This window comes from Ailuropoda melanoleuca, chromosome 4 (assembly GCF_002007445.2).
Source record: "Ailuropoda melanoleuca isolate Jingjing chromosome 4, ASM200744v2, whole genome shotgun sequence".
Taxonomy (NCBI): Eukaryota; Metazoa; Chordata; class Mammalia; order Carnivora; family Ursidae; genus Ailuropoda; species Ailuropoda melanoleuca.
Genome location: NC_048221.1, coordinates 4,565,421 through 4,590,799, shown reverse-complemented (window position 1 = coordinate 4,590,799; position 25,379 = coordinate 4,565,421). Strand labels below are relative to the sequence as shown.

General features: G+C 53.8%; 2 protein-coding genes across 2 annotated transcripts; one reads left to right on the top strand and one right to left on the bottom strand.

Annotated features, from left to right (window-relative positions):
- Window positions 1-629: 629 nt before the first annotated feature.
- On the top strand, window positions 630-11,960 carry KHSRP (KH-type splicing regulatory protein). The gene is made up of 19 exons (XM_034660021.1): window positions 630-1,163; window positions 2,642-2,738; window positions 3,363-3,401; window positions 3,760-3,799; window positions 4,711-4,760; window positions 5,002-5,073; window positions 5,813-5,870; window positions 6,173-6,347; window positions 6,538-6,636; window positions 6,998-7,096; window positions 7,224-7,326; window positions 8,026-8,126; window positions 8,254-8,398; window positions 8,478-8,638; window positions 8,724-8,833; window positions 9,251-9,339; window positions 9,446-9,643; window positions 9,746-9,823; window positions 9,908-11,960. The coding sequence occupies exons 1-19, from the start codon at window positions 1,044-1,046 to the stop codon at window positions 10,183-10,185; spliced, it is 2,112 nt and encodes a 703-aa protein (XP_034515912.1). The 5' UTR covers window positions 630-1,043; the 3' UTR covers window positions 10,186-11,960.
- A 286-nt stretch (window positions 11,961-12,246) lies between these two features.
- Window positions 12,247-24,413, bottom strand: LOC100474078 (adenylate kinase isoenzyme 1). Its single transcript, XM_034657618.1, has 4 exons — window positions 24,219-24,413; window positions 23,456-23,569; window positions 13,942-14,136; window positions 12,247-13,196 (listed from the first exon to the last, which is right to left on the bottom strand). Exons 1-4 carry the CDS (start codon window positions 24,384-24,386, stop codon window positions 13,128-13,130), a joined length of 546 nt encoding a protein of 181 aa, XP_034513509.1. The 5' UTR covers window positions 24,387-24,413; the 3' UTR covers window positions 12,247-13,127.
- Window positions 24,414-25,379: the final 966 nt, after the last annotated feature.

Genomic DNA, 25,379 nt, shown 5'->3' with positions numbered 1-25,379 from the left:
GCTGGGTGGAGATGAGAGGGGGTACAGGAGATCCCTAGGTTCCCTCCTGCTCGTGGGCCACCCCATCCCCGGAAGCATCCGATCTCCAAGGCCTCGAGCAGGCCATGTGTTCGGCCTACCCAGCCAGGCTCCTGGGGCGCTAACCCAGACGTCAGGCCTGAATTCCCCGCAGCCGATCGGCACGGCCCACGTCGACTGCCATTCACTCTCGCTATGGCTAATCCAGTCTCGTCTTCTGGTGGCCGGCTCCGCCCCAATGCAGCTACGCTTCCACTGGCTCCCACAAAAACTGGGCACCTTTACTTCCTTCCTTGCCATTTGTCCAGAACGGTGTCCGTCACCTTGCACCCGCCCCCACCACCCAGCCATTGGCTTAGAAATCAAGGCTAGAAAAGGATTCTGGTTAACAGGGAAAGCAATCCAGTCCAAACCTAAGCGCGTCACCCAGAATTCGTCACGGATTGGATTAAGTTGACTGCCAATCTTTACAAGAACGGCCTCCCGCGTGTACTCATTGGCTTGCGTACACGATTATCTCACCCGGCGCCCGCCCAGCCTGTTCAAAGGGGCCTTTCGCCAGGCGCCTCCTTCCTGTCCATTTGACTCTCCGGAGTCGTCAGTCCGGTTCTGAAGTCGCCCCGTAATTCTGGAACTCCCGTTTCATTGGGCCTCCTGCCCTCTCGGGTCGCCTCGATTTGCCCGCCCAGCACCTGCAGCCCGCAGCCCACTGCCTCCGAGAGCTGTCGGTCACGCGGCGCCTCCCGCCCACTGCCTCTCGCGGCACTCCGATTGGCCGCTCGCCTCCAGAGCCCGCGATTGGTGCCCCAGGAGCGGCGGCCGCCTCCCATTGGCCTGGCTGCGCCGTCCGTCACGCCGGCGGCGGGAGGGGGCGTCCCTCTCCCCCCTCGTCGTCTTCCTAGCCGCTGGGTTCCCAGAGTGCTCCGCGGCCGTGTGGAGCGAGGCCTTGTTCCCGCGTTGAGCCGCCGCCGCCGCCGCCTCCTCCTCAGCTTCAGCCTCCGCGCCAGGCCCGGCCCCGCCGCGCCATGTCGGACTACAGCACAGGAGGACCCCCGCCCGGGCCGCCGCCGCCCGCCGGCGGCGGCGGAGGAGCCGGGGGANCGCGCGCGCGCGGGGGTCGCGGGGGGGGGCGAGGCCGCCGCGGGGTCACGTGGGGCGGTAGGCGGGGGCCTAGGCCGCCCAGGGTGTCTCCAGTGGGCCACCAGTGGGTGACCCCCTGCCAGGGAAAGGGATGTCTGGGGGGTCGCCAAGAGCGATCCCTGGAGGTTCAGGGGCCCCGGAGGGCTGGGACTCACTTTGGGGAACCCCCCCTTAGGACACCCGAGGGCGTGCTTCCCTCTCTTGGAAGCAAAGTGTTCACCTTCCCTGGGGGAGGGTCTTGCTTTGCCTTCATCTCCTCATCAGGGCAGCGAGCTCTGTTGGCCCTCAGTCTGGTCCCATTTTTGCCCGCTCCCCGGGACGAAGGGACTTTAGGAGGAAAACAGCCCTTCCTCTTGAGCCTGCAAAGGGGGACCCTTGCTACCAGAGTGGCAGAGCACTTAGGCGAAATGGGGAGGGTAGCCACAGGGGCTGGCTCTTTTCGATGCTTCCGGTGGCTTGAAAGCATGGTCTGACTCTCTTTGGGAAAGAGGGGAGGGTCCCACCACTGTGTTTTGAGGCGTGATGATAACGTGGAGGTGTCACATGCCGGTGTGACTGACCTCCCCAGCTCCTTTGCGGCCTCCCCACGTCCTGGAGGGCAGGGAGGCCTGTAGAATGGGAGAACTTTGCCGCTCTGTCAGGAAGCCGACGGACTGGGGGCCGACTGAGTACATTCGCAATTGAGTGCTTTCCCTGGGTTGTTCCAGTGCCTCCAGGGCAGAGTGGGAGGTCCCGTTAGGTGAACGCCCTATTCCCGCCCAGTGTGGTCTGTGGCTTTCTCACCTATGGATCAGGATAGGGTTCTAGTGTGCCCTTGATCCGGTTGCCCACCAAACTGCCTTGATGGAGAAGCAGTTTAACTAGGCGGGTTGATGCTCTTTGCTGGGGTGGGGAAAAGCCTCATCCCAAGAGCTTTGGCTCAAAGTGTTAAAAAAGAAAAAATGGGGAGGGATGGAAAGATAGATCCTTAGCTCATTGTTTGTATGTCTTTGGAAAACTTGTAATAATCCCAGAAACGAGTCTGGTCTTAAATTTGTGGAATTGAGGTTATTTGAAGTTTTCTCACATGTCTGACATGTAACCTGTGTTCTCAAAAAGGGTCTTTTGTTTTGGTGGAATGAAGATTTCAGATGCCTTTAAGCAAAAACGTCCCTAAAATATGTTTATGAACGCAAAGATTTTGAGGGTGAGGGAGGTAAAGGAAAGTTGTGCTCTTCACCATCCCAGAAGAGCTGGGCTACAGTCACACTTTCTGCCTCCCTCATGGAGGCAACCTGAGTACCCTCCTGAGAGCAGGTCAGTGTGGATTGTGGTCCGGTTGCAAACAACGTTAGGTGCAGATCCCATCTAGAAAGGGAGTTTTGAAATTCCTGGATGACTCTTGAATGCTGAGGCCCTTGGGTAGGTTCAGAGAAGTTCCATGTGAGCACCAGGGAGGGTTGGCTGAGGTGGTAACCTTCTGTGCTTACAATTTTGTTTCTAGATCGCAGCCAAAATTGGAGGCGATGCTGCTACAACAGTGAACAACAACACTCCTGATTTTGGTTTTGGGGGCCAAAAGAGGCAGTTAGAAGATGGAGGTAACTACCTGCTGGGAAGAAGGCCTGGGGGTAGAGCGAGGTGCCTTTGTTTGAACGTGGTTCCGAGTCGGGGAAGCGCATTGCCATTTAGTCTTTTAAAAACCTCAGTAATCCAGCTTTGTTCATTCTTTTTGTTTGGGCTGCCATCCTGGGGTATCAGGTGGCTGAGAGGAGCAGATTGATTTGACTAGGTCCAAGTTGTAAGTTCTCAAGATTGTTCCTCCCCTTCTGGTAGGCTTGGGAAATGCTCACAGTTTCATCAGGGCCCCCATAAGTGCAGTTTGGCTGGCCCCAGGGCATGCAGCACTACCCACAGTAGCCAAAGTGATCAATGTGGGGATCAGCCAAAACCGGACTTTCACCCGGGCCCTCCCTGACCCCAGACTCGAGTGCCGCCATCGTTGTTCCTGTTACAAAGGACTTTTTTACTCTTAAATGCTGGTGGTGGGACTGATGGAAGTCTGCCCCCCTCTCCGGGATTGGTCCCTGCTCCTTTCCTGCCTTGGCTCTGATATTGGGAGTGGGGGAGGGGGGGTTGTTTGCCAGGCCGTGTGGCACCAGCATCAGATTTGAGGCAGCTGTGGGTGGGTGGGTGCAGCATCTGACATCCTCTCTCTTTCACAGACCAACCGGAGAGCAAGAAACTGGCTTCCCAGGGAGACTGTAAGTCCATTGGATGATGCAGGCAGAGGGCAGCTTCAGGGTCTTAAGAGGTTTTTAGGATTTGGGAGCTAGAATCTCTAAGCAGATGGCACCTGTCCTTTATGGGTGTTCTAGGTGCTTATTGTCTGGGGTCTGTGAGCTTTAGGGATCCCAGAGCCCCCTAGAGATTGAGGCAGAGACTGTCAGTGCGTGTGCCGATGTGAGGTGGGTTTGTCACACTCGAGTGCTCAGGCAGGCTCAGAAGTACTGTGATAAGCGCCGGCCACTCTTCATGCAGTCGGGAGTACCTGGGGGCCAGCAGTATTCAGGGTCCCAAAAGGAGCCAAGCCAAGCTTTCTTTTGAATTTTCTCTCTGCAGCCATCAGTTCTCAACTCGGACCCATCCATCCTCCCCCCAGGTAAGTTGTGATTTGGAGAACACTTGTTTCCTTGTCTGTCAGCTGTCTCTGGCCTTTCTTGCTAACCTCGGGGAGAGCTGTGTCTGGGGGCTGCCCCGTTTCAGACTTTGTCCCCGCTGCTTGTTAAACCAGAGAAGCCCAGGAAGCAGAGGAGCCGTCTTTGCTCCTGCGCTTGCTCTCCTGTGTGTAGGGCTCAGGGAGGGGCGATCTCTGTGCCTGTTGCTGCCTGCGCTGTGCTGGGACACTCACGCAGCAGTAGACAGCAGCCATCTTCCCAGAAGGCCTGGGGGCTGGCCGTGGGTTTCTCGTCCGCCTTCCACAAATGCTTGATCCCCAAGAACTGGTGGGGCCTGGGGTTCTTTCCTACCTTTTTGCCACCGCCCCCCTCCCTCCCTCCCCACAAATGGCTTCAGTGGATCTGATGTAGAACTCTTTGTGAAGGATCACTTCAGTTTTATTTTCTGCTTATATAAAATGCAATAAAATTGGTTTGTTAGGGAGAGGACATAGAAAAGATATAAACTTTTTTTTTTTTTTTAAAGTCAAGAGACCTGAAATGATTACCAGAATTCTGTAAAAGTGTCCAAGTGTTTGCTCTTGCCCTGAGTCAGTGGGGGCAGCACTAGTTCAGGGGCCATGGTGACCCCTGACCAAGCCTCTTGTGGCCTGAATGGGGAAACTGAGGCTTTGAGAGGTTGAGTGGCTTACTGTGGGGAAGGGGAGCCCTGTGCTCTTGGTAGACTGCTTAGGCCTGTGGGCCTTGGTCCAGATGTGGTGGGAAACATTGGCAGAGGTCAGTAGCACCAAGGGCCCCACAGGTTAGGGGCTGTGGCTTTGAGGGGCCTTTTCTCCTGAAGACCTTCTGTCTCTCCTTCTCACTGGAGACTGACTTTTATTGTCTTTCTTTGCAGGACTTCAATGACAGAAGAGTACAGGGTCCCAGACGGCATGGTGGGACTAAGTGAGTGGGGGTCACTGTGGGATGCCCATTTTCCCTGCCTCTCAGGGACCGTGTCCTGGGAGCCCCTGCTTGCCCAGGAGCTTTTGGTGTGAGAAGGCGTCCTGTAGTCTACTCTCACCTGTCATCTCAGGGTAGGGAGGCAGGTGGAGCTTTCAGGAGGGCCAGGAACACCTGCCACTCAGTCTTTCCGGTGCTGGGGTACCCTCATCAATCTCGGCTTTTTTCCTTTTTCTCCACCTAGTCATTGGCAGAGGAGGTGAACAGATTAACAAAATTCAGCAGGATTCAGGCTGCAAAGTCCAGATCTCTCCAGGTACGAGAGCCAGATTTGTGTCAGAATGGGCACAGGGCTGGGCTGGGCTCCTTGTACTTTTTTTTAATAATCACCTGACTGGACAGAAATGAGATGGGTTGGTGTTTACTGAGTGCTTTCTGTGTGCCAGGCTCAGGGCAAGACCGCAGGCAGCACCGCATGGCGCCCTGCAGTGTGGCTGCAACTTTATTTCTTCCGCTTTACAGTTGGGGGGGGGGCGAGGTGGACGATCAAAGATGGAATATAGGAAGTTTCATTCTAGATCTTGCTCTAAACTATTAGTCAAGTCACCATCTGACGTAAACACCCAACTGGAAACTGGTGGGAATGTGTGAGGCAGGGAGATGCGTTTGAAGGAGTGGCTTTGAGTCCCAGTCTGGCTGCTCAGCTGAACGCACCTGCTGGCCAGGGGTTTCTGAGGATGGGCTCAAACGCGGTGGAATTTGTAGATGTGGAGAGGGCGTGTGTGATCGTCAGTGGTGGCAGGAGTGGCCTAGGTTTAGCCACTTTTCACTTTTTTTTTCCTAAATGTTCTGTCTCTTTGACTGGACTTGAGGCTTCCCAACCTTGGTCTTGCACAGTGCAGCCTCCCAGGTGTCCAGTGAGCTAGCGGTTTTTCAGGCTGCTCCTGGTGACACAAGTAGCCGTTGTTTGCTGTGCAAGTTTCCCCATCTCCGTGGAAAGCCTTTCTCTGGTGTCCATGGACCTGGGAGGCATTGACCCTCTTTCTTCTCTGCAGACAGTGGCGGCCTACCTGAGCGCAGCGTGTCCTTGACAGGAGCCCCAGAATCTGTCCAGTAAGTCCCTGGCGGGGCCTGTCATTGTGATGAGGGGAGCAAGCAGAAGCTCTGTCCATCCTTTGGAAAGTCAGGGGCAACTCCGCCATGTCCCTCAGCCCTTGCCCTCTCCAGGGGGCTGTACTGATGCTTTGATTGCCCTGACTTAGAAAACCACCTGAGTAGCCCCAGCCCCGGGGATGGACCCTCTTCCTCGTCATCTATCAGACACACATGTTGGAGTCACTTTTCCTTTGAGCTGGATGGGGCTGTCAGACCAAGTACTCTTTCAAGTGTCTGAACCCTGCTCTTCCCCTTCCCAGGAAAGCAAAGATGATGCTGGATGACATCGTCTCTCGGGGTCGTGGGGGGCCCCCAGGACAGTTCCACGACAATGCCAATGGGGGCCAGAACGGCACTGTGCAGGAGATCATGATCCCAGCAGGGAAGGCTGGCCTGGTCATCGGCAAAGGCGGGGAGACAATTAAGCAGCTGCAGGTGAGGGGTGGGATGGAGGACAGAAGCTCCTCCTGTCCCAGGAGTCTCCTTCCCGCGTCTGCGTGTGTGCACCCCACCGACTGCTTTGCCAGAGCCTCTTACCCTTTGTGATCACACCTGCTCCCCGCATGCACTAGCCCCAGAAGCCCTTTGAAAGCCCAGCACTGACTGTCCCACATTGGTTGTAAAGGAGCGAGCTGGAGTGAAGATGATTTTAATTCAAGATGGCTCCCAGAACACGAACGTGGACAAGCCTCTCCGCATCATTGGGGATCCTTACAAAGTGCAGGTGAGAACCCTGGGGGTGATGGGGCGTCTGGAGAGGTGAGCAACAGATAGGGCTGGAGATGTGAATGAAAGGAGATTTTTCAAGAGCGTTTGCTTGAAGTCAGCCCAGGACTCTCACTTTTCATACTGAGTTCTCCCTCCCAGCACCGGACGTGAGCAAGAGGCCTGAACTCTGATCTTTCATTTTTTTATTTGGAGAATGGGGGTTGCTGGCCATCCCTCCCTCTCAGGATGACAGGTTAGGAGCTCAGCAGGGCTCTGCGGTGGGCTCAGCTTAGGTCTGTGAGCCCTTGATCCGTGGGAGGCTGGGGGAACAGTGTTGGGGGGCTTGCCCTGTGCACACCAGGCCTGTGTGTTTGCAGCAAGCCTGCGAGATGGTGATGGATATCCTCCGGGAGCGTGACCAGGGTGGCTTTGGGGACCGGAACGAGTATGGATCCCGGATTGGCGGGGGCATCGATGTAAGTGCAGGCCTCCCATAGTAGTGGAGGGCCCTGGGCTGGGTGTGACTCACGCTCTGGTGGGCAGAGGGCACCAGAGCTGTGGGGACGGGGCTCAGCTCACCCTCCCGCATACCTCTCTCCTCAGGTGCCAGTGCCCAGGCATTCGGTCGGGGTGGTTATCGGCCGGAGCGGAGAAATGATCAAGAAGATCCAGAACGATGCTGGTGTGCGGATACAGTTTAAGCAAGGTCAGGGGCCTGGCCGAAAAGATGAGCTGGGTGGGGGGTGGCTGTGTCTACCGGCTCTGTCCTCAGGATCACCTGAGGCTCCACTGCAGATAGCCCGGCACCCTGGAGCCCGTTGAGCCTCTTCGCGGTGCCTCGTTACTCCTACCGGCAGAACATGCCTGGTCTCCCACCTTTGTGGGAGAGCCATAGGAGAGAGTTCACGGGGGCAGACTTCTAAGTCCAGACGGAATGTCTTCCTGTCATCAAATCTATCCCTTCCCACTCCCCCACCAAATGGCCCATCCTGACAGAGCAGCCTGGACTGGATCAGACACTCTGTCCCAAATCTGGGCTAATGCCAAGCCTCTGAGAGTCTCCCAAGTGGCAGGACTATGGGGACGAAGGACCTCTCTGTTGCTTTTCTGAGGTTTATTGTCGTTCTTAGTTTCATAAAATGCATCTGTTAGTTCTGGGGGTGCCACGTGCAGGAAAAAGCCTCAGCTGCCACTCTGCCCTAGTTGGTTTTCTTCTCTGGAAACATGGCCCACCCGCATTTTTCCCCTGCTCCTCAATACGTGTGTGATGAGCCGCACTCTGAGCCTGAGATATTTCTGACACCTGGCTTGGCACGGTGTCTGCCTCGCAGAGGCGGTGTTAAGGGGGTTTGGTGTTGTGCTTTTCTTTAAAATCCATCTCTCTGTTCTCTGATGCTGGCTTCAGATGATGGGACGGGTCCTGAGAAGATAGCTCACATAATGGGACCCCCAGATCGGTGTGAGCATGCAGCGCGGATCATCAACGATCTCCTCCAGAGCCTCAGGGTAGGGGCCCTGGGGTGTGCTGCAAACGTCTGGTGAGGGTGGAGGGGACTGGCCCAGCTCTACCGGAGAGGTCCAGGGTACAGGCTAGCTTTCTGCGTTCACTCTCTATCTCTTCCCTGTCTTGCAGAGTGGTCCCCCGGGCCCACCAGGGGGTCCTGGCATGCCCCCAGGGGGGCGGGGACGAGGAAGGGGCCAAGGCAACTGGGGCCCCCCTGGAGGAGAGATGACCTTCTCCATCCCCACTCACAAGTGTGGGCTGGTCATCGGCCGAGGTGAGTAGGCCCTGCGTGCATTCTGTTCCTCAGCTCCCCCTTCTCCTGCCTTCCCTTCACTGCCTGTGGTTCCCCACAGGTGGTGAGAACGTGAAAGCCATAAACCAACAGACAGGCGCCTTCGTGGAGATCTCCCGGCAGCTGCCACCCAATGGGGACCCCAACTTCAAGTTGTTCATCATCCGGGGCTCACCCCAGCAGATTGACCACGCCAAGCAGCTCATTGAGGAAAAGATTGAGGTGGGCTCAGGGAGGGGTTCTTGGAGCCTGGATCCATCTCCTGTCTCCCCTCCCCCCCAACTGACTTTGCTTCTCCTTTCTCCAGGGTCCCCTCTGCCCAGTTGGACCAGGCCCAGGGGGACCAGGCCCTGCAGGCCCAATGGGGCCCTTCAACCCTGGGCCTTTCAATCAGGGGCCACCTGGAGCTCCTCCACAGTGAGTATTTCTCTCAGCTTCCTGGGATTTGGGACAGGGGGTTGCTGTGTTGGCAAGAAGTGCAGCGGACCCCATTTTCATTCACCACCAAGATTAAGTGCTGATTGCACCAGTCTGAGACATGATCCAGCCCAGCCTCCTGTGTTCTAGATGCCATTTTTAACAGCTATCACAGACGTTGACCCTAGTCTCACATCTAATAGACAAACCTGCGAATGTTGAATTTGGGGGACTTGCACATCCTGAAGCCAACAGAGTTTGTGTTCTTTGGCATTGTTCATCTCATCTTTTCCTGGGCAAACGGCCTGTGACTGAGTACAAGCAATGGGCTACGCCTGGGCCCCCTTCCTCCCAGCCATCTCTGCCCCCGTGGAGGAGTGGCCCCAGCTCACCTGTCCTGTCTTTCTCGTCCTGCAGTGCGGGGGGCCCCCCTCCTCACCAGTACCCACCCCAGGGCTGGGGCAATACCTACCCCCAGTGGCAACCACCTGCTCCTCATGACCCAAGTAAGTAAGGCCGCCCAGGAGAGGGCCAGGACAGGGCTCGGGTGCCCGGGTGGGGAGGGTGGGGCAGGCTTCCGGTACTGCCCTTCAGCACGCTGCCCTCCTACAGGTAAAGCTGCAGCCGCCGCAGACCCCAACGCCGCCTGGGCCGCCTACTACTCACACTACTACCAGCAGCCCCCAGGCCCCGTGCCCGGCCCTGCCCCGGCCCCTGCAGCCCCCCCTGCCCAGGGCGAGCCCCCTCAGCCCCCACCCGCTGGCCAGTCGGACTACACTAAGGCCTGGGAAGAGTATTACAAAAAGATCGGTGAGTGTGGACCGCTGCAGGGGCTCAAGTAAGCCCGAGGCTGGTAAGAGGCAGCTGTATCCCTCTGCCATCCTCTGACCTCTCGAGGCCTTCCTCCTGCAGGCCAGCAGCCCCAGCAGCCCGGAGCACCCCCGCAGCAGGACTACACGAAGGCCTGGGAGGAGTACTACAAGAAGCAGGGTGAGCTGCTGGGGATGCGGGGCAGGGGCAGGGCCAAGCCCTCAAACCCTCAGCAACACTCGCTCACCCTCTGCTTCCCTGCAGCTCAAGTGGCCACCGGAGGGGGTCCGGGAGCGCCCCCAGGCTCCCAGCCAGACTACAGTGCCGCCTGGGCCGAATATTACAGACAGCAAGCCGCTTACTACGGACAGACTCCAGGTCCTGGCGGCCCCCAGCCTCCACCCACACAGCAGGGACAGCAGCAGGCAAGTGGGAATTGCCACCCTCCTCCTCCTCCTTTTTCCTTCCAACCCCCGGCCACCGTCCATCCTGCCTTAGTGGGTAGCGCCGGAAATCCCTTCCCCTGCGGGGTGTGTCCTTGATGCCTGCAGCGGGGGCCGTGTGGCCAGAGGTCTCCGGGAGTCCCCACGAGCTGGGGAAATGTGCGCTGGGTCCAGAGGTTAAACGAAGAGGCCTCTCTGCGCCGGCCCGCTTGTTCCTGTGTCACGCTGTCGCGATGCTGGGGGAGAGCGCGAAACAAATACAAGGCGGAACTGTTGAACTGGTGGGTAGTCCTGGGGGTGGGGGGCAGGCCAGCAGCACAGACGTTGGTCGCCATCCTGGCTGCTAACTCGCTCACTCAAAATCTGGCCACTTGGGAAGAAAACGGATGTGTTTTCCCTTCTCTGCATTACTTTTTTGGGTTTTGTTCTTTGCATTCTTTTATTTTTAACCCCACGATCTTTTCCCCGTGTCCAAGTGACTGTGTGTTGCAGGCGGCCCCAGCGTGGGGCAGCCCTGGCTCTGGTGGGACTCGGGGAGCTTGCCAAGGGGACCGGCCCCAGGGCCCCTCCCGCCCCACCTGGGCCCCGCCTCCTCCGCTCTCGCGCCTGCCTCTGTGTCCCGGTTTTGTCTGTGAAGTGGGCATGACGATCGCCGCCACCTTCCAACCTACCTCACAGGGGTGTTGTGGGGACACCGTGATCTCTGAGATTGTCATGTTGTGATGCGCCGGAGCACCTGCCTTCCTGAAGCCAGAGGGCACCCCTCCTCCCTCCCGAACCCTGAGCACGCTTCTCTCCTTCTCTCCCTGCTCTGCCTCTGCGGCCCCCGCTTCTCTCCTGGTCTTCATGTCACTCTTTCTCCTCCTCCTCCATCAAGGAGCCAGTCTGACTTCAGCCGAGTTCCCCGGAGCACTTGACTAGACAGTTACAAACACATCGTTCCAGCCTGAGCTCGCCACGGGCTCCGGAGAGGGGCTTCCTGGCCCCCTCCTTGCCACCGTCCCCCCAGTCTCCCGCCCCTTCCTCCCCTCCCCGTAGTGACCAATTCCTATCTCTTCCCTCTCCGCAGGCTCAATGAATCGAATGAATGTGAACTTCTTCATCTGTGAAAATCTTTTATTTTTTTTCCATTTTGTTCTGTTTGGGGGCTTTTTTTGTTGTTGTTCTTTTTTTTTTTTTCCTCGTTTGTTTGGCGAGAGAGCGATGGCTGCCTTGGGGGGGGTTGCTGGGGAAGCCCTCGCTGTGAGTGGCTTGAGGTCACAGCCTGGGCGATGCTGGGCTCTCACTCTCTCGCTCATTCTGTGTGTCTCATGCTTTTTTCTTTCAAAATTGGGATCCTTCATGTTGAGCCAGCCATAGAAGATAGAATTAAATCTCTGCCAAAAAAAAAAAATTTAAAATATAAAAAACACAAAAAGCAAACAAAACCTATAAAATTATATATATATATATATAAATCTTTATCCCTTCCTGAAACTGCCTCTTTCAGGGGAAAGCAATTCATTTTCTTCCTACCACCCTTGGCCCTCTTCATGTTTTTAAAATAAACTTTTAAAAAGGAAAAAAAGTCACTCTTGCTATTTCTTTTTTTTTAGTTAGAGTTGGAACATTCCTTGGACCAGGTGTTGCTATTGCAGGCCCCCCTCCCCCTCAGTCAAGCCCCTCGGCCTCTGCTCCTCCTCTCTCCTCCTTCCCCAGCTCGCTCGGCTCCCCTGCAGCCCCTCCCACCCCCCACTCCTGGGACTGGTCTTGGGTTTCAACTGTTCAAGAGGACATTGAAACTGAAAACAAATTGAGAAAAAAAAAATTGTATGGCAGTTTTTACTTTTTATCGCTCGTTTTTAACTTCACAAATAAATGATAACAAAACCTCCCCGTGTCTGCTGGGTGCCGTGTCTCTTTCTCTCTCTCTCTTTCCCTCTCTCTCTCTCCCTCCTCTCTCCCCTGCCCCCTGTAGAGTTTTGAAGCAGATGTTTGTTTGTTCTTTATAGATGTTGTTAAAGCCTGATAATGGTGATTGGAAATTACAAGCTTTGTGTTGTGTTTTTTCTTTCCTTCCTTCCTTTTTTTTTTTTTTAAGAAAAAGAATTATAAGAAAAAATAGTTTTCTGCAGGCGCATTGTGCTTTCTTAATCCCCCCCCCCTTTTTTTTTGGTTAAATAAAGTGCTTTTTGTCTAAAAACTGCGTGCTGGCCGCAGTTGTGTTTGTAGAGGAAACAAGTTGAAGAGGAACAAAGATTGGCCAATAAGAGTGGGGTCTGGGTCGCCCAAAGACTGTTCTGGTGTTGCCTTGCAGAAAGGGGAATAGCAGGTTGAGCCCTGGCGAGTAGTCTTCCCCCATCCCGTTTTTCCCTCTGGGAACATGGGGAGCAAGACACCCAAGAGAGCCCCTGGGGACGGGTGTTTCCATGGACGCAGTCTGCCACCGCAGCAAACCCATGGCTGTGTGTACCTCCCGGGAGGCAGACTGGCCTTGATTCGCACCTGGCTGGGGCCTACTGTGTCAGCGGGCCCCGAGGTGGAAACCACGCCTGTTAAAAAATGGCACCAGTTCCAATGCTTGGTGGGAAGCCGTGGCCTCCCAGGGGTGAGGACAGGAGCTGGGAGAGTGAACTGAGGGTCCATCTGAGCTGTCTGCCCAGGGGCAATCATCTTGAGGCCTACTTCACGGCTGGTTTTTGTTCTTTTGGGGCTTACAGTTGAACACTAACACAGATCAGCTTTCACATTCAGAAGCCTGGGCCCACAGGCTTGAAGGGCAGCACCAAGCAGGAGCCCTCAACAGCTCATACCTGCCCCACCCCAGGCCTTGTCCAGATGGGTTAGAAACCTGCTCCTGTGGGTGGTGGCCCCCGATCAGCCCACCCCTGTGGTGCCACGGCCCAGAAAGGGGCCATCAGTGTGGGGTCTCATGGGGAGTCAGCTCGGATTAAAGCCTGGCCTGCTGTCACCAGGTGATCTTACCTCACAGCCCTGCACCCGTCCTAAGCCCTATGTGGGTTCTGGAATGAGGAGAGAAGCAGAGCCCCCAGCCCCTCCTGTCACTGCAGGCTTTCAATGACAGAGCAGCACTTGGCAAAAATGTTTTCTGGAGCTTCTTCTGCCAAGATCTAGAGGAGGGGGAGCAAAAGGTCAGTTCTGAGTCAGCAGGGACACTGTCCTCCACCTCTCCAACAAGGGGGAAGCAGGTTAGCAGGCTTCTTTATTATGTGCCCATAAAAAATCGGGGGGTACAATGCCAGGGCCATGCAAGTGAGGGAAGAGGGAAATGGGTCAGAAAGGCTGCAACACAGTGTTATGTGTCACTAACAGCTGGCCGAGATACTGTCCTTTGGAGCAGGCCATAGGGTGGAAGGTGTGGAGAACTGCCTCCCTCTGGCCCCCTGCCCCCCCATCCCAACCTCACTGATGAAAGCTGTCTCAACAAGACACCTGCCTTTTAGCCTCATTTCACACTCCTGCCTTCAGCCGGAAGTGGGGACACCACCAAAGTCTCATGTCTTCATAGATGGGTCACTTTAAGAATTAAGATAGCCCTACTTTCCCCCTGGGGAATGTGTATGGCTGTGGTTAACCAATTGTCCTAATCTTATGTTTTGTAGATACATCTAAAATGTATTTAGTCTTGCAGTTTTGGAGAGAGTTATTCTGTTTAGACCTTAAACGTCATAGCCGGAAGGCCACGGCTGTGCCCCTACTGCCCAATGGAAGAAATGGAATTTACCAAATTTCCCAGCATACACAGTGGGAAACAGGCCCAGAGAGGTCCAGGTTGTGGGCCACGGCATGACCTGTCTTGTTCCCCTGGGGAGTTGGTTTGGGGAGGGGGGTGAGTGGCAAGCAGGGAGCACCTACATTACAGAGCAGTTTCTTCTGCTGATAGAAGGTCAAGACTGGCCCACACAGCGTGTAGTACGTCTCCAGGCGCTGGCGGATGGCCTGCTCACAGTCGTCTGCCCGGTGCTCTACCCGGCCCCGGCGCAGTGCTCTCCGGACCATCGTATCCATGGAGCAGTCAAACACAATGACGATGTCTGGGGCCCGGCCCACCTAGGCACCCACAAAGGGGACTGGTGAGGAAGAGGCTAGGTGCAGTGGCTCCCTGACCCCCCTACCCTGAGATCAGGAGTCTAGAATTGTGCGGGGCCCTGGGTTCATCTTATTTTTTAGCTTAGAGTTAGTGTTTACATGTTTATTCTTTGGGATAGGTAGGACCTTGGCAGAGATTGTAAGTAAACAACGGTAACGGAAGAACCAAAGACCTTCACCATCCCCTGCCACCCAGTTTCACCCTCCCTGGAAGCAACTCTTTCCTGGAGTTACCTACTATTGTAGGCATATACTGTAAAAGCAAATCGGCTCTAATGTCCTTTTTCCTTCTTTTTTATGCAAGTGGTGAAGATACTGATTTGCCTTCGACTTCACTCAGTATAACTGGAGGTGGTTCCGTATTGGCACATAAGGTGGTTCTTGTCGTTACAGTATTCTGCTGTGTGGATGTACCGTAACTTAGTTCCAGGCTGATGGATATTTGGATTGAAATACTCCTTCTACGATGGACTTAAGCAGTCTTCATTTGCCTTCCTCTTGCTCAGGTACTTCCACTGGGTAAGGTACAAGAGTCCCCAGCTCGCCGCTACCCATGCCCCTGCTCTGCCCTCCCTGACTGGTCTCAAGGAGACCTTCCTAGATGTCCATGGCTGCCCACTGTGAACTCTACCTCCTACGAGTTCCTCCAGAATTTCCTTGTACAGTAGACTTCAGTGATGCATTTAAATAAATAAATAAATAAATAAATAAATAACAACCAAGTGGGATTCATTCCAGGAAAGCAAGGATGGTTCGATACATTCATTGTATTAACCTCTGGGGGAAAAGACAAATGATCACCCTCATAAACACAGAAAGGGCAGTTAGCAAAATTCAGCATGCATTTCCAGATTTTTAAAGAGGCTAGGAATTGATAAATATCTTCAGCCAGCATCTTAATGGAAATCGCTTTCCCACTGAAGTTGGGAACAAGACAAAATTGCCCGCTCTGGCTCATGTGACTTAGTAAGGTATGAGAAGATTAGCTAAAGCAATGAGATAAAAGAAATCACTTTGAGAAACCTGAATTTGAAAGAACGTAGATAAAACCAAGTCTGTTTGCAGGTGATGTGATTATATTTCTGGAAAACTCAAGAAAATCAATAGACAAACTAGTATAGACTTCAGAGAATTTGATAAAATATTTGCTAAAAATAACAGGATATAGCGTTAACACACAGAGGTCAGTAGCCTACATGTATACAAAAATCACCAGTTAGAAAAGAAGGCCACATTTACAACAGCAACAAAATGAAATAAACGCTCAGGCAAGACTTTTCCCAAAATGTGCAAAGTCTTAAGGACAATCTTCAAGGAAAACTTGGATAAGATTACTCCTAAATGACTCAAAAGAGACTTGAACAAAAGAAAGATAAAAAATGTGCCTGGATAGGAATATCACATCATAAAGCTGAGAGTTTCTAAATTCGTTTGTAATTTCAACATGTTAACATGTTTTTTTTTAGTTGAATTGGTTGACTCTAAGGTTTGTATACAAAATCAAACAAGCAGGGATGTGCAGGAGAACCTAGGCAAAGAACAGCAATGGATGGTGGGGGTGGGAGAGGAGGTACTGAACCCCAACAGGTATGAAAGCCTAATAAAGCTGCCTTAGGTAGAGCAGCAGGGCACGGGGCGGGGGGGGGAGGGCAAATGGACCCCTGGAGCAGAGTAGCATCCAGAAATTAACCCAAGTGAATGTGGAAAGTTGTTACATGGTGAGGGTGGCATCCCAAATGAATGGAGAAATGACAACCTTTGAAGCAGATGATCCTGGAACAACTAGATCATGATTTGGAAAAAGGACAAATTGAACCCTTCCCTCATTCCAAAAACTAGGATAAGTCCCAAATGGATCAGAGATATCGATGTTAAGAAGCGAGGTCACACAAGTACTAAATAAACCATGAATAGATTCCCTTATAAGCCTAGGTTGGGAGGGGAGTGATCTTAAAATCCAGAAGAAATAGCAAAATATGAAAATTTTGATTAAAAATTTAAGAACAACTTTTGCACGACAAAAAGATACCATAAAGCAAAGCCAAAGATAACTGACAAAGGGAGGGGGAAAGATTTGCAACCCATACCACAAAGGGCTAATAGCCCTAATATATAAAGAGTTCCTAGAAATCAAGAAGAAGAGACCAACACTCTGTCAGGAAAAGAAATAAAACTAAAGATACAAAGAGTGCAAAGAAGAAATAAGAATGGCCCTTAAGCTTTGGGGAAGATGTTCAACCTCACTAACAGTAAGAGAAACACCCATTTCAAACTACCTCAAGACAGCATTTCCCACCTAAGCAGGGTGACAAACATTCAAAAGTTTGGCAGAGTCCTCTCCTGATGTGGGTGTGAGGAAAGGACACTTCCATCTTTTGGTGGTGGCAATGCAAAACAAAGACCGTTGGTGACAGCAAAATGACCCGCATGTTCCTCGTTAATCTAACAAACCCACTGCGAAGAACCTTTGTAAAGATACTTGCAAAAAAAAGAAAGAAAAAGAAAGAAAGAAATGCCATGCAGGGTTATAGAGGTTATCTAGTATGGCCTTGTTTGTAGTGGCACAAGACTGCCAACAGCTTATTGTCTACCAGTATGTCGTCCAACAACCCATTGTCTGTGGGGGATCAGCTGGATGAAGGCTGGCAGTGCCACACCATGGAACAGAAAGGGGACAAGGAAGTCTTCGATGCCCACAGGAGATCTGCAGGATATACTGTTAAGTTTAAAAAAAAAAAATGAAGACAGGTATATACAGAATGCTAGTTTTTCTGTGAGGAGGAAGATCGATCTCTTTCACACACACACACACACACACACACACACACACACACACACACTTGCTTTTTATTTGCCAAAGAAACACCAGAAGGACAACCCAAAAACTAACAAAAATGGTTGCCTGTGGGGGTTGGGGACGGACAGGAATGGCTGGAAACAAGCTCTCTCCAGCGTACCTTTTTGTGTGGCTCTGACTTTCCAATCATTAAATAATATGCAAATTCAAAAGTTAAATTTAACAAAGCAATCCCTAAATATCCAAAACCAAACGGAAACAAATGTACCCCAGGGAGTGTTATTGTCATGCAAAACGACGCAGAGAAAATAATTATTTCAGGCAACTCTGTGTTTTTAGTGTATGTCCCCAGTGAGGAATATTACAGGCGAAATCAGAGCCGCGCAGAAATCTTCAACTCCCTTCAGTGTTTTAGTCTTAGTAGTTACTATGGGTACATTCCTTGGAAACTCTTTTGCATCTAATGGAATAATGCAAATGACCGTGTTCGTGGTTTTAGGAGTGCGGCGTTTTAGGCAAAGAGAAGAAGGCACGGTCATGGTAAGTGTGAACTGGAAACATCTGTTTGAACTTGTGATATTTTTCCCCCTTTCACGAGTTTATGCTTTCCAGCTCTGTCCACAGGAAAGTCCTGGAAACGATGACAACTCAGTGGCAACGGGCACCCCTGGCCTGGACGCCACTCAAAAAGGGCTCCTTCGAGGCACGGCCAGTTCTAGGATTCAGCAGGACTTGTGAAAGGTCAGGGTGGGAAGTCGGCCAGAAACCGAGTAGGCAGAGGTGGGGGTGGGGAGGGGGGAACGTGGCTGTGTCAGAGGACACACGTGTCAGCGAGAAAGGGTGCCCCGTGGTCACTGATGTGACAGCTTGGGCGACAACAGCGACAAAGCCCAAGGGTTCCTAGCAATGAGAGAAAACAAAGCAAAGGAAGGCGAAAATGACCAACCTCATGGTCGCCATCGGAAGGAATGAGGACATCAACGCCTTGGTCTGAAAAATGGCCTTCGAGGAAGGGGTTAAGCTTCCATCCCACCTGTCTGGTGGAGCTGTATTTCAGGAAAACCCAACAGCCCCCAGTGAGGAAAGAGATTTCTCCTTTAGGGAAGACTTCCTGCTCATCAATGTGGAAAAAATGACCAGAAGAGAAAATCGCAAATTGGCAGTATCTCTCAGCATGAACATGGGCACGAATGAAACCATGAGCTAAGAGGTTGAGAGGGCATCTCACAGCACTCGCGTCCAGCCGGGTGTGAGTTAGGTTAGGGCTGCTCTGCAAATGCCACGTATCGCGTGCCTCAAACAACAGTCCTGGAGGCCGGGCACCAAAGTCAAGGTGTTGGGCACCCGGGGGGCTCAGTTGGCCAAGCGTCTGCCTTCAGCTCAAGTCATGATCTTGGGCTCCTGGGATCGAGTCCCGCACCGGGCTCCGTGTTCAGCGGGGAGTCTGCTTGAGGATTCTCTCTCTCCCCCTCCCCCTGCCCCCCCCCCCGCTCGTGCACTCTCTCTTTCAATCTCTCAAAATAAATAAATCTTCAAACAAAAATCAAGGTGTCAAGCCGGCTAGATCTTCCGAGACTCCTCTCCTTGGCTCGTCGATGCTGGCTTTTCCCTGTGTCCTCCCTCTGTGTGTGTCCATGTCCTACTCTCTTCCCACAAGGACACCGGTCAGATTGGATCAGGGCCCAGCCTAATGACCTCTTTTAACTTGCCCCCCTCTTTAAAGACCCTCTCTCCACCCACAGCACATCCTGAGGTCCTGGAGGTGAGGGCTTCCACCTACAAAGTTGAGGGGACACAGTTCCAGCCATTACGGACCCCTCCCTGAGAGAGTGGCAGCTGGGCATGTGGGAGCCTCCTGGAAATTGTGCAAGACAAGAAGTGTTGAACCACAGGACTCTATGCCGAACTCGCCCTGCGTCATCTACCGCCACGCAGGGGAGGAGCCAAAGCCTGAGGAACACAGACTGTCTCAGAATTGGAGGGACACCATCAGAACTGGACACGTCGCAGAATTGCAAATCACAAGGACGACACGTAACGCTGTTTTCCCACTTTCTCGAGTCCACCACCCGTGTCCCAGTGCACATTTGGGGCCCCACCCCTCCGAAACAACACGCTCGGGCACATTTGAGAGCGAATCCAGCCGGGGCAAAGAGACCACGACACCCTGTGCGCCACCCGACGGAAGTTCCTGCCAACGCCTACGAAGCATGCTTGACGAAATGGCATCTGAGCCCCAAGCAAGACTCCAGACAGGCCACCGACGGAGAGGAAATCTCGCGGAGAGAGGAACGTGGTAAGGAATGCTTTGCAATCAGCACAATCCAGGCTGTGCGAAATCCAGACACCCGGAGACATGGCTTCTTCCATCGACATGGAAAACGGCAGCCGCCGGGATGGAAGGAGCACCGACTGACGGCAAGGAACGTGAGACCCAGCGACCCACTGCATGGTCAGCCTTCCTTAAATCCTCGTGAAAACCAGACGTGAGAAAACAAAGATGCAGATGTTCATGGAAATGTGAGTATCGATCAGTTGTTTGAGGACGTGAAAGATATCAACGGGGGGGGTAATGGGAAGTGTTTTGATTTGACAAAAATTTCCGTCTTTTGGAAAATAGATACAGAAATATTTACGGATTCTCACACACACACACACACACACACACACACACACACACACACACACACACACAATGTATTGGACCTGAATCTGAGCGGGTCGGTAGTTAACTTTGCGTGTGCAGCGCAAACGAGAGGGAGAGACATGAGTTAAGGGTACCACGGGGCGGGAAGCCCCTGGCCAAATCCGAACGCTACCCAGGCTCCTCGAGGGAAGCAGGCAGGGCCAACCACTTGCCCTGGGTTAGGAGACCCCTAGTGAGGTGTGGGCCTCATTTTCCTCACAAATCTAACCAGATGGAAATCAAAGAGATGTTCTTCAGACACTGGGAAAACTCAGAGGTGGCCTGGGCATCGAATGGTCTCGAGGCATGAATGTTAACCATCTCCAGAGCGGCTGGGTGAGGGGGCGCCCCGACTGGGACCTGGAGTCTGCTTCAAAGCACACAACTGACAACTGTGACGAGACATGTTGTGTGTGTGTGTGTGTTTACAGATTTTATTTATTTGAGAGAGAGAGAGAACAAGCAGGGGTAGGAGCAGAAGGAGAGGGAGAAGCAGGCTCCCTGCTGAGCAGGAGCTGGATGCGGGGCTCGATCCCAGGACCCCGGGATCATGACCTGAGCTGAAGGCAGACGCTTCACCGACGGAGCCACCCAGGTGCCCACGACAAGACATTTCAGCGCAGATAAAGCAAGTGTGGCCAGACTTTGATGATGGTTTGATCTGGGGACATGGAGATCCCGTAGATCGTTCCAGTTGTGAGTGTTTGAAATCTGGCAGCATAGAGACACCAAAGATTTCCTTGCAGGCTTTTCCACTGTGGGAGCATGCACGCACGCGCACACACGTGCACAAGCTCCTCCCCTTCCCGGCGAGGACGACAAACAGGACCTGGGTGCCTTCATACTCTTGGGTGCTTCCAAGCACGAGGCTTCGCAGGGTCAGCGCTGCTGCTTATGACACTGCCGGGCAGGGAGGGCGGGCAACGAGAGCACTTTGGTAAATGGAAAGAGAACACAACTTCCTCTGGAGACAACTAAAACCAAATACACAGCGATGCTAGCAGCCCGGTTGTGATACTGGACGACCATGGAATAAGATGTCACCCTGCGGGGGAACTGGGTGAAGGGTACAGGCAATTTCCTGTGAGGCTCTAATTAACAAAAAGTTAAAAAAATATATAATTATTTAAAAATCTTCTGTGAACAGGGGAGTTTCTCTGCAGGTGGCACTTTTGGGAGAAACATGGACCCAGAGAAATGGACCTCCCGAGTCTGGGCGTTTCAGGGCGACTGGCCACAGATGCTCCAACCAAGCCCAACCTGATGATAATTGTCGGGGCTGCATGTGGTTATCTGGTCCTCCTCGCCGCCCCTTGTGCAGAGTGCTTCCTGGTGGGGAGTCCCTGCATGCTCATTCGACATAGGCCACCCACCCTGGGGCCTCCGCTGCCCGGAGCTGTGTTCTCAGACAGGTGCACAGGTGACCAAAACAATCTTGGAAACAGATGGGAAACTGCCTCGGGAATCAGCCTTCCCCGTCTGCCCACATCGAGGAGATGCCTGTAGCATTTCTGTTCACATTCACAGATGAGGACAGTGAAGCTTGGGAGGCCAAGTCCTGTGCGAGTCACAGACAGGTGGAGAAAGTGACCGAGTGTGACCTGAGTGCCAGTCTCACTGGCTCCAAAGCCAGTGTCTGCACAAGGCGGGCCCACGCCCCAAGGGGTAGGAGCCAACCTCAAGTAACCTTCCCTCCATGGGTCTCGATTTCTGTCTGTGAAATAGGGGCACTGATCTCCCCAAGAGTCCCCTGATGGCAACACACCGGGGCTTCCTGTGAATTTCTGCAACTTGGCCCTGAAAAGCCCTCCAGCGGCGGCTTGAATGTACGCAGAGAAAACAGGAATGGCACAGGGAAGGGTCCCTAGGCACTGCATGCTTGTGGGCAGAGACTTCCGCTCTGGTGTGCCGGCTTCCAGCCAGACCCACTGCACCAGCCTGCACAGCATCGGAGACCGCCCCCAAACAGACGCTCCAGCCCAGCAGGGTCAGGGTGGAAGGGCCAAGCTAGGTGCCTCCAGGGACACCTGGATAGACCTAAGGCAGGGGCCTACAGGGTCCGCAAAGGCCGACAGGTGCCTGGCAGCTCGCAGAGATCTAGAAAATTCTCCACAAAGAAAATCCACTGTCATGACACAGAACCCTGTTTATTTCATTTTTTCCCTTGCGACAGCCACACGGCACAAGAGGAAAGCATGTACCCTGTTCCTCTCAGCATAAAACCACGGCACAGGCACCGTCCTACATGGCAGACGGCGCTCAGCCTCCATGATGGAGGGGCAACCCTCCACGGGTATGGCGGGGAGACCCCTGGGAGGCAGGGAGGGGTCCCCCTGCTGACATGGTTGACGTCTAGGCCTCAGAACCAATAGCTGGGGCGTGAGTAAGGCCTGTGTCCACCAACTAAACTGTGTTGACCCTGGGCAAGTCGCCAGATCCCTCTGTAAAAAAGCAGGATGCTGATGGTGCAAGAAACGTTTTTCTGGAATGTTCCAAAAGATCAGAGCTCCTGTGCCTAGCGTCAAGAACAGCGCTGGGCTCAGGAAAAAGCTCCAGATGCATTCACGCTGCTGTTGCCATGGGGACACGAAGACCCTGCGCCTGCCAAGTCAGGCGATTTGCAAGCGAAGCTGCAGTTTTGATGTGGCATCTCCGGGTTTTTGAAGGTTGGCCACTACTTCAGAAAAAATGGTCTTACAAACCTGTAGAGTCCAAACCGAGCCCATGGGGCCTGAGGGTCGGGAGTGGGCAGCTTCTATCCCGAGACTTTGTGGCACTTGTGGGAGTCTGCCGGGCGGCAGCCCAGGGCCGATGGGGACAGAGATTCATGAGCCTGGCCTTTGCCCTCGGAGCGCCCAGACCAGGAAAGGGAGCCCAGTATTTGCCCTGCGAGTCATCGCGATGAGCCCAAGAGAATTGCTCCCAAGCAGGTGCGAATGAAGGGCAAGGCCCCACCTGCCCCAGCCCTGGGCGACCTCTGTGTGATTCCCACCTAGACTTCTCTGAAGGCATTTCAACCCAATCCAGCAAGTTCTGGAAAAGTCTGGAGGCTGACAATCTGCCACAGTTTCTCTGCTCGGCTATTTCCAAACGGTCAGGCCAAGGACGTTCAGGGGTGTGGACGGGCCTTCTCATGAACTCAGCGCTGCTGGCATGCAGAAGGAACCTGAAGAAAGGTAGTCCGACTCGCCAGCGCCGGCTGACTCCTCCTAGCACAGCTCGGTTGTCCGATGTCCTTGCTTCGAGGCGGCTGCCAGGGCTACCCATTCCAAACAGCCCGCTGTGTCCCTCCAGGATGCCATTCTGTCTCCTGCTCTTCACTGCATTTACTGCTGCCAGGAACGTCTCTGTTTTGTTTAGCAAGTCACGCACTGGTCAGTGTCCGTCCACTGGCATCCTAAGAGCAGGGACTGAGTCTGTCTCATGAACTCCTAAGGACAGAGCCTGTTCTCAAACGACTTGGGGACAGGTGGTCAAATACACAGATGAACGAATAACTATACTCCATCCTTATGGCCCAGAGATGACGCTACACCCACGTGCTACTCCGTGGGCAAATAATTTATGTGCAGGAAGATATTAATATGACTTTGTCCCTGCCAGCTCACCAGCTATCTACCCAGGTTCTAGAAGCTTCCAACAATCTCCTGACTGTCCCTTGACCATACAAAACGCCATTGCCCCCTCGCCATCTCTCCTCTCCCCCGAGTCTCAACCCTTCTGACCTCCATCCAAGGTGGGAAGGGAGGAGTAGCTTCACACCTCACCACACACTCACACACCCTGGGGTCACTCACAATGCGCTCAAACTCCTTGGCCTGCCTCAGCTCCCGCGGGAAGCCGTCAATGAGGAAGCCCCGGCTCTCTGGGCGAGATAACATGGCGTTGCTGATCATGTCTAGGATGGTGCCCTGGGAAGGAAAGGGGTGGCGGGTTCAGTGCCCTGGGAAGGAAAGGGGTGGCGGGTTCAGTGCCCTGGGGTCCCTTGCCTGCATGGCCACCTTGTCAAGTTCTCTCCCTCGGTCTGGACTTCAGGTGAATCCAGGGGAGTAGCTGCCCAGCCCAGGGCCCGGGATTCTGGGTCTGCTGGTGCCCTGGGGCCGCTCTGATACATGGAGCCCATCTACTGGGTAGGAGGCTACCGTGTGCCCATCTGGCGAAGTCTCATTTTTCTTATCACCACCATCTTACAGGTAGGTACAGGGATGACCTTCATTTCACAGGTGAGGAAACAGGTACAGAAGGGGCCAGTGATAGAGATGCCTAAGGTCACAAAAGGAATAAATACTAGCAAACGTGACCGAGTGCTTGTGAAGTGCCAGGCACTTTGCCCCGTGCTTTATAGGAATGACGTCAGCCAACCCTCCGTACGGAGTCCTACTGTGGGTCCAGCTGGTCTCCCATTTTTACGGGTGAGGACACGGAGACTCAGGGCAGCAAGGCAGTGGCTAGGCGGGGAGCCGTGGCCTCCTGGGCCTATCTGCTTCCACAGGGCTTCCAGGGAAGTCCATCCTGATGTACCCCCTTCTTCCCTCTGCCCCGGAGCCTGCGAGCTCTCACCGTGGGCACCAGGAGCCCCTGTAGCATGATGTCATGGATCTTCCGGCCCCGCTGTGTGTTGCGTTGGGCCTCTTGCCGCAGCAGCTGGCCCAGCCCCACGTGGCAGAAGCCATATTTGGTCGCCATGTTCTTGCACTGTGTCCCTTTGCCACAACCTGGGCCACCCATCACGAAGATAATCTGGGGGGACTTGAGAATGTCTGGGGGCCCAGGGAAGAGGTGGGGAGAGGGTTTGGTGCCTGCAGGGGCCAGCACGCACCGATGTGGCTGTGTCCACAGCCTAGTGTGTGACCTCGGGTGAGTGACACTGGACAGGGGTCTCCTGGCATACCTGCTTTTGCCCTAGGGTGCCATCTGGGGCTGGACATGAATGCCTAACGGTATATCCAGGCATGGCATGCATTAGTGCTGCTACGGGTCGCTGTGAATCGGATATCAACTTGAACAGGCCAGGCCCTCTGCACACAGCATCTCCTTGGAAGAATCTCAATGACTCTACCATCCCATTTTACAGTTGAGGAAATGGGCTCAGAGCGGGGCAGGAACTCGCCCACCCTCCAGACCATCCCACACCACCCTCCTCTTCCTCCATTGTGGTCCAGCCCCAGTGGCCTCTTCTGTCCCTTGAACTTGCCAAACTCATCCCTCTCCTGCTGTTCCCCCTGTGTGGTAAGTCCCTGCTCCACTGCCTTCAGTTCCCAGCCCACCCATCAGGCTTTCTCTGAGAGCCTCCCACCCCATCGTTCCATCCCAGAGCCCCATTTCTTCCACAGCAGCAGAGATGATCAGCAATGATTTTGCCTGTTCACTTGTTCTTGTCTGTCTCCCCCGCCAGACTGTACTGCCTGAGGGCAAGGATTATTTGTCTTGCCTGTCCCTATGTTTCTAGTAGTCGGCACAGTTCCTGACGTCTAGCAGTGGGTGATGAGTAAATGAACGTCCACGCTACCAGGCATGACCGTGGAGTGCAGCAGTTTATAACACAATGTTGCTTAGTGAATTCCTAGGCAACCCTCAGGGCCCAGCTTAAACCTCCCCTCTTCCTCCAGCCCTCAGAGCCAGCTTCTCTTTCCCTGTGGCAGCCCTATTCCCTCCTGCTTGTAGATGCCATTTTCTGAGACTGTCTCCTTCACTACACGGTCACCTCCAGGAGGCCAGGGA

What these genes read in the sequence shown, in the direction of transcription:
- LOC100474078 (XM_034657618.1), bottom strand. Translation starts at nt 24,386, where the DNA reads ATGGGTGGCCCAGGTTGTGGCAAAGGGACACAGTGCAAGAACATGGCG. An exon ending in AGGGGCTCCTGGTGCCCACG is followed by an intron (nt 23,570 to 24,218) that starts GTGAGAGCTCGC and finishes TTTCCTTCCCAG; the next exon opens with GGCACCATCCTAGACATGAT. An exon ending in CCAAGGAGTTTGAGCGCATT is followed by an intron (nt 14,137 to 23,455) that starts GTGAGTGACCCC and finishes GTGGGTGCCTAG; the next exon opens with GTGGGCCGGGCCCCAGACAT.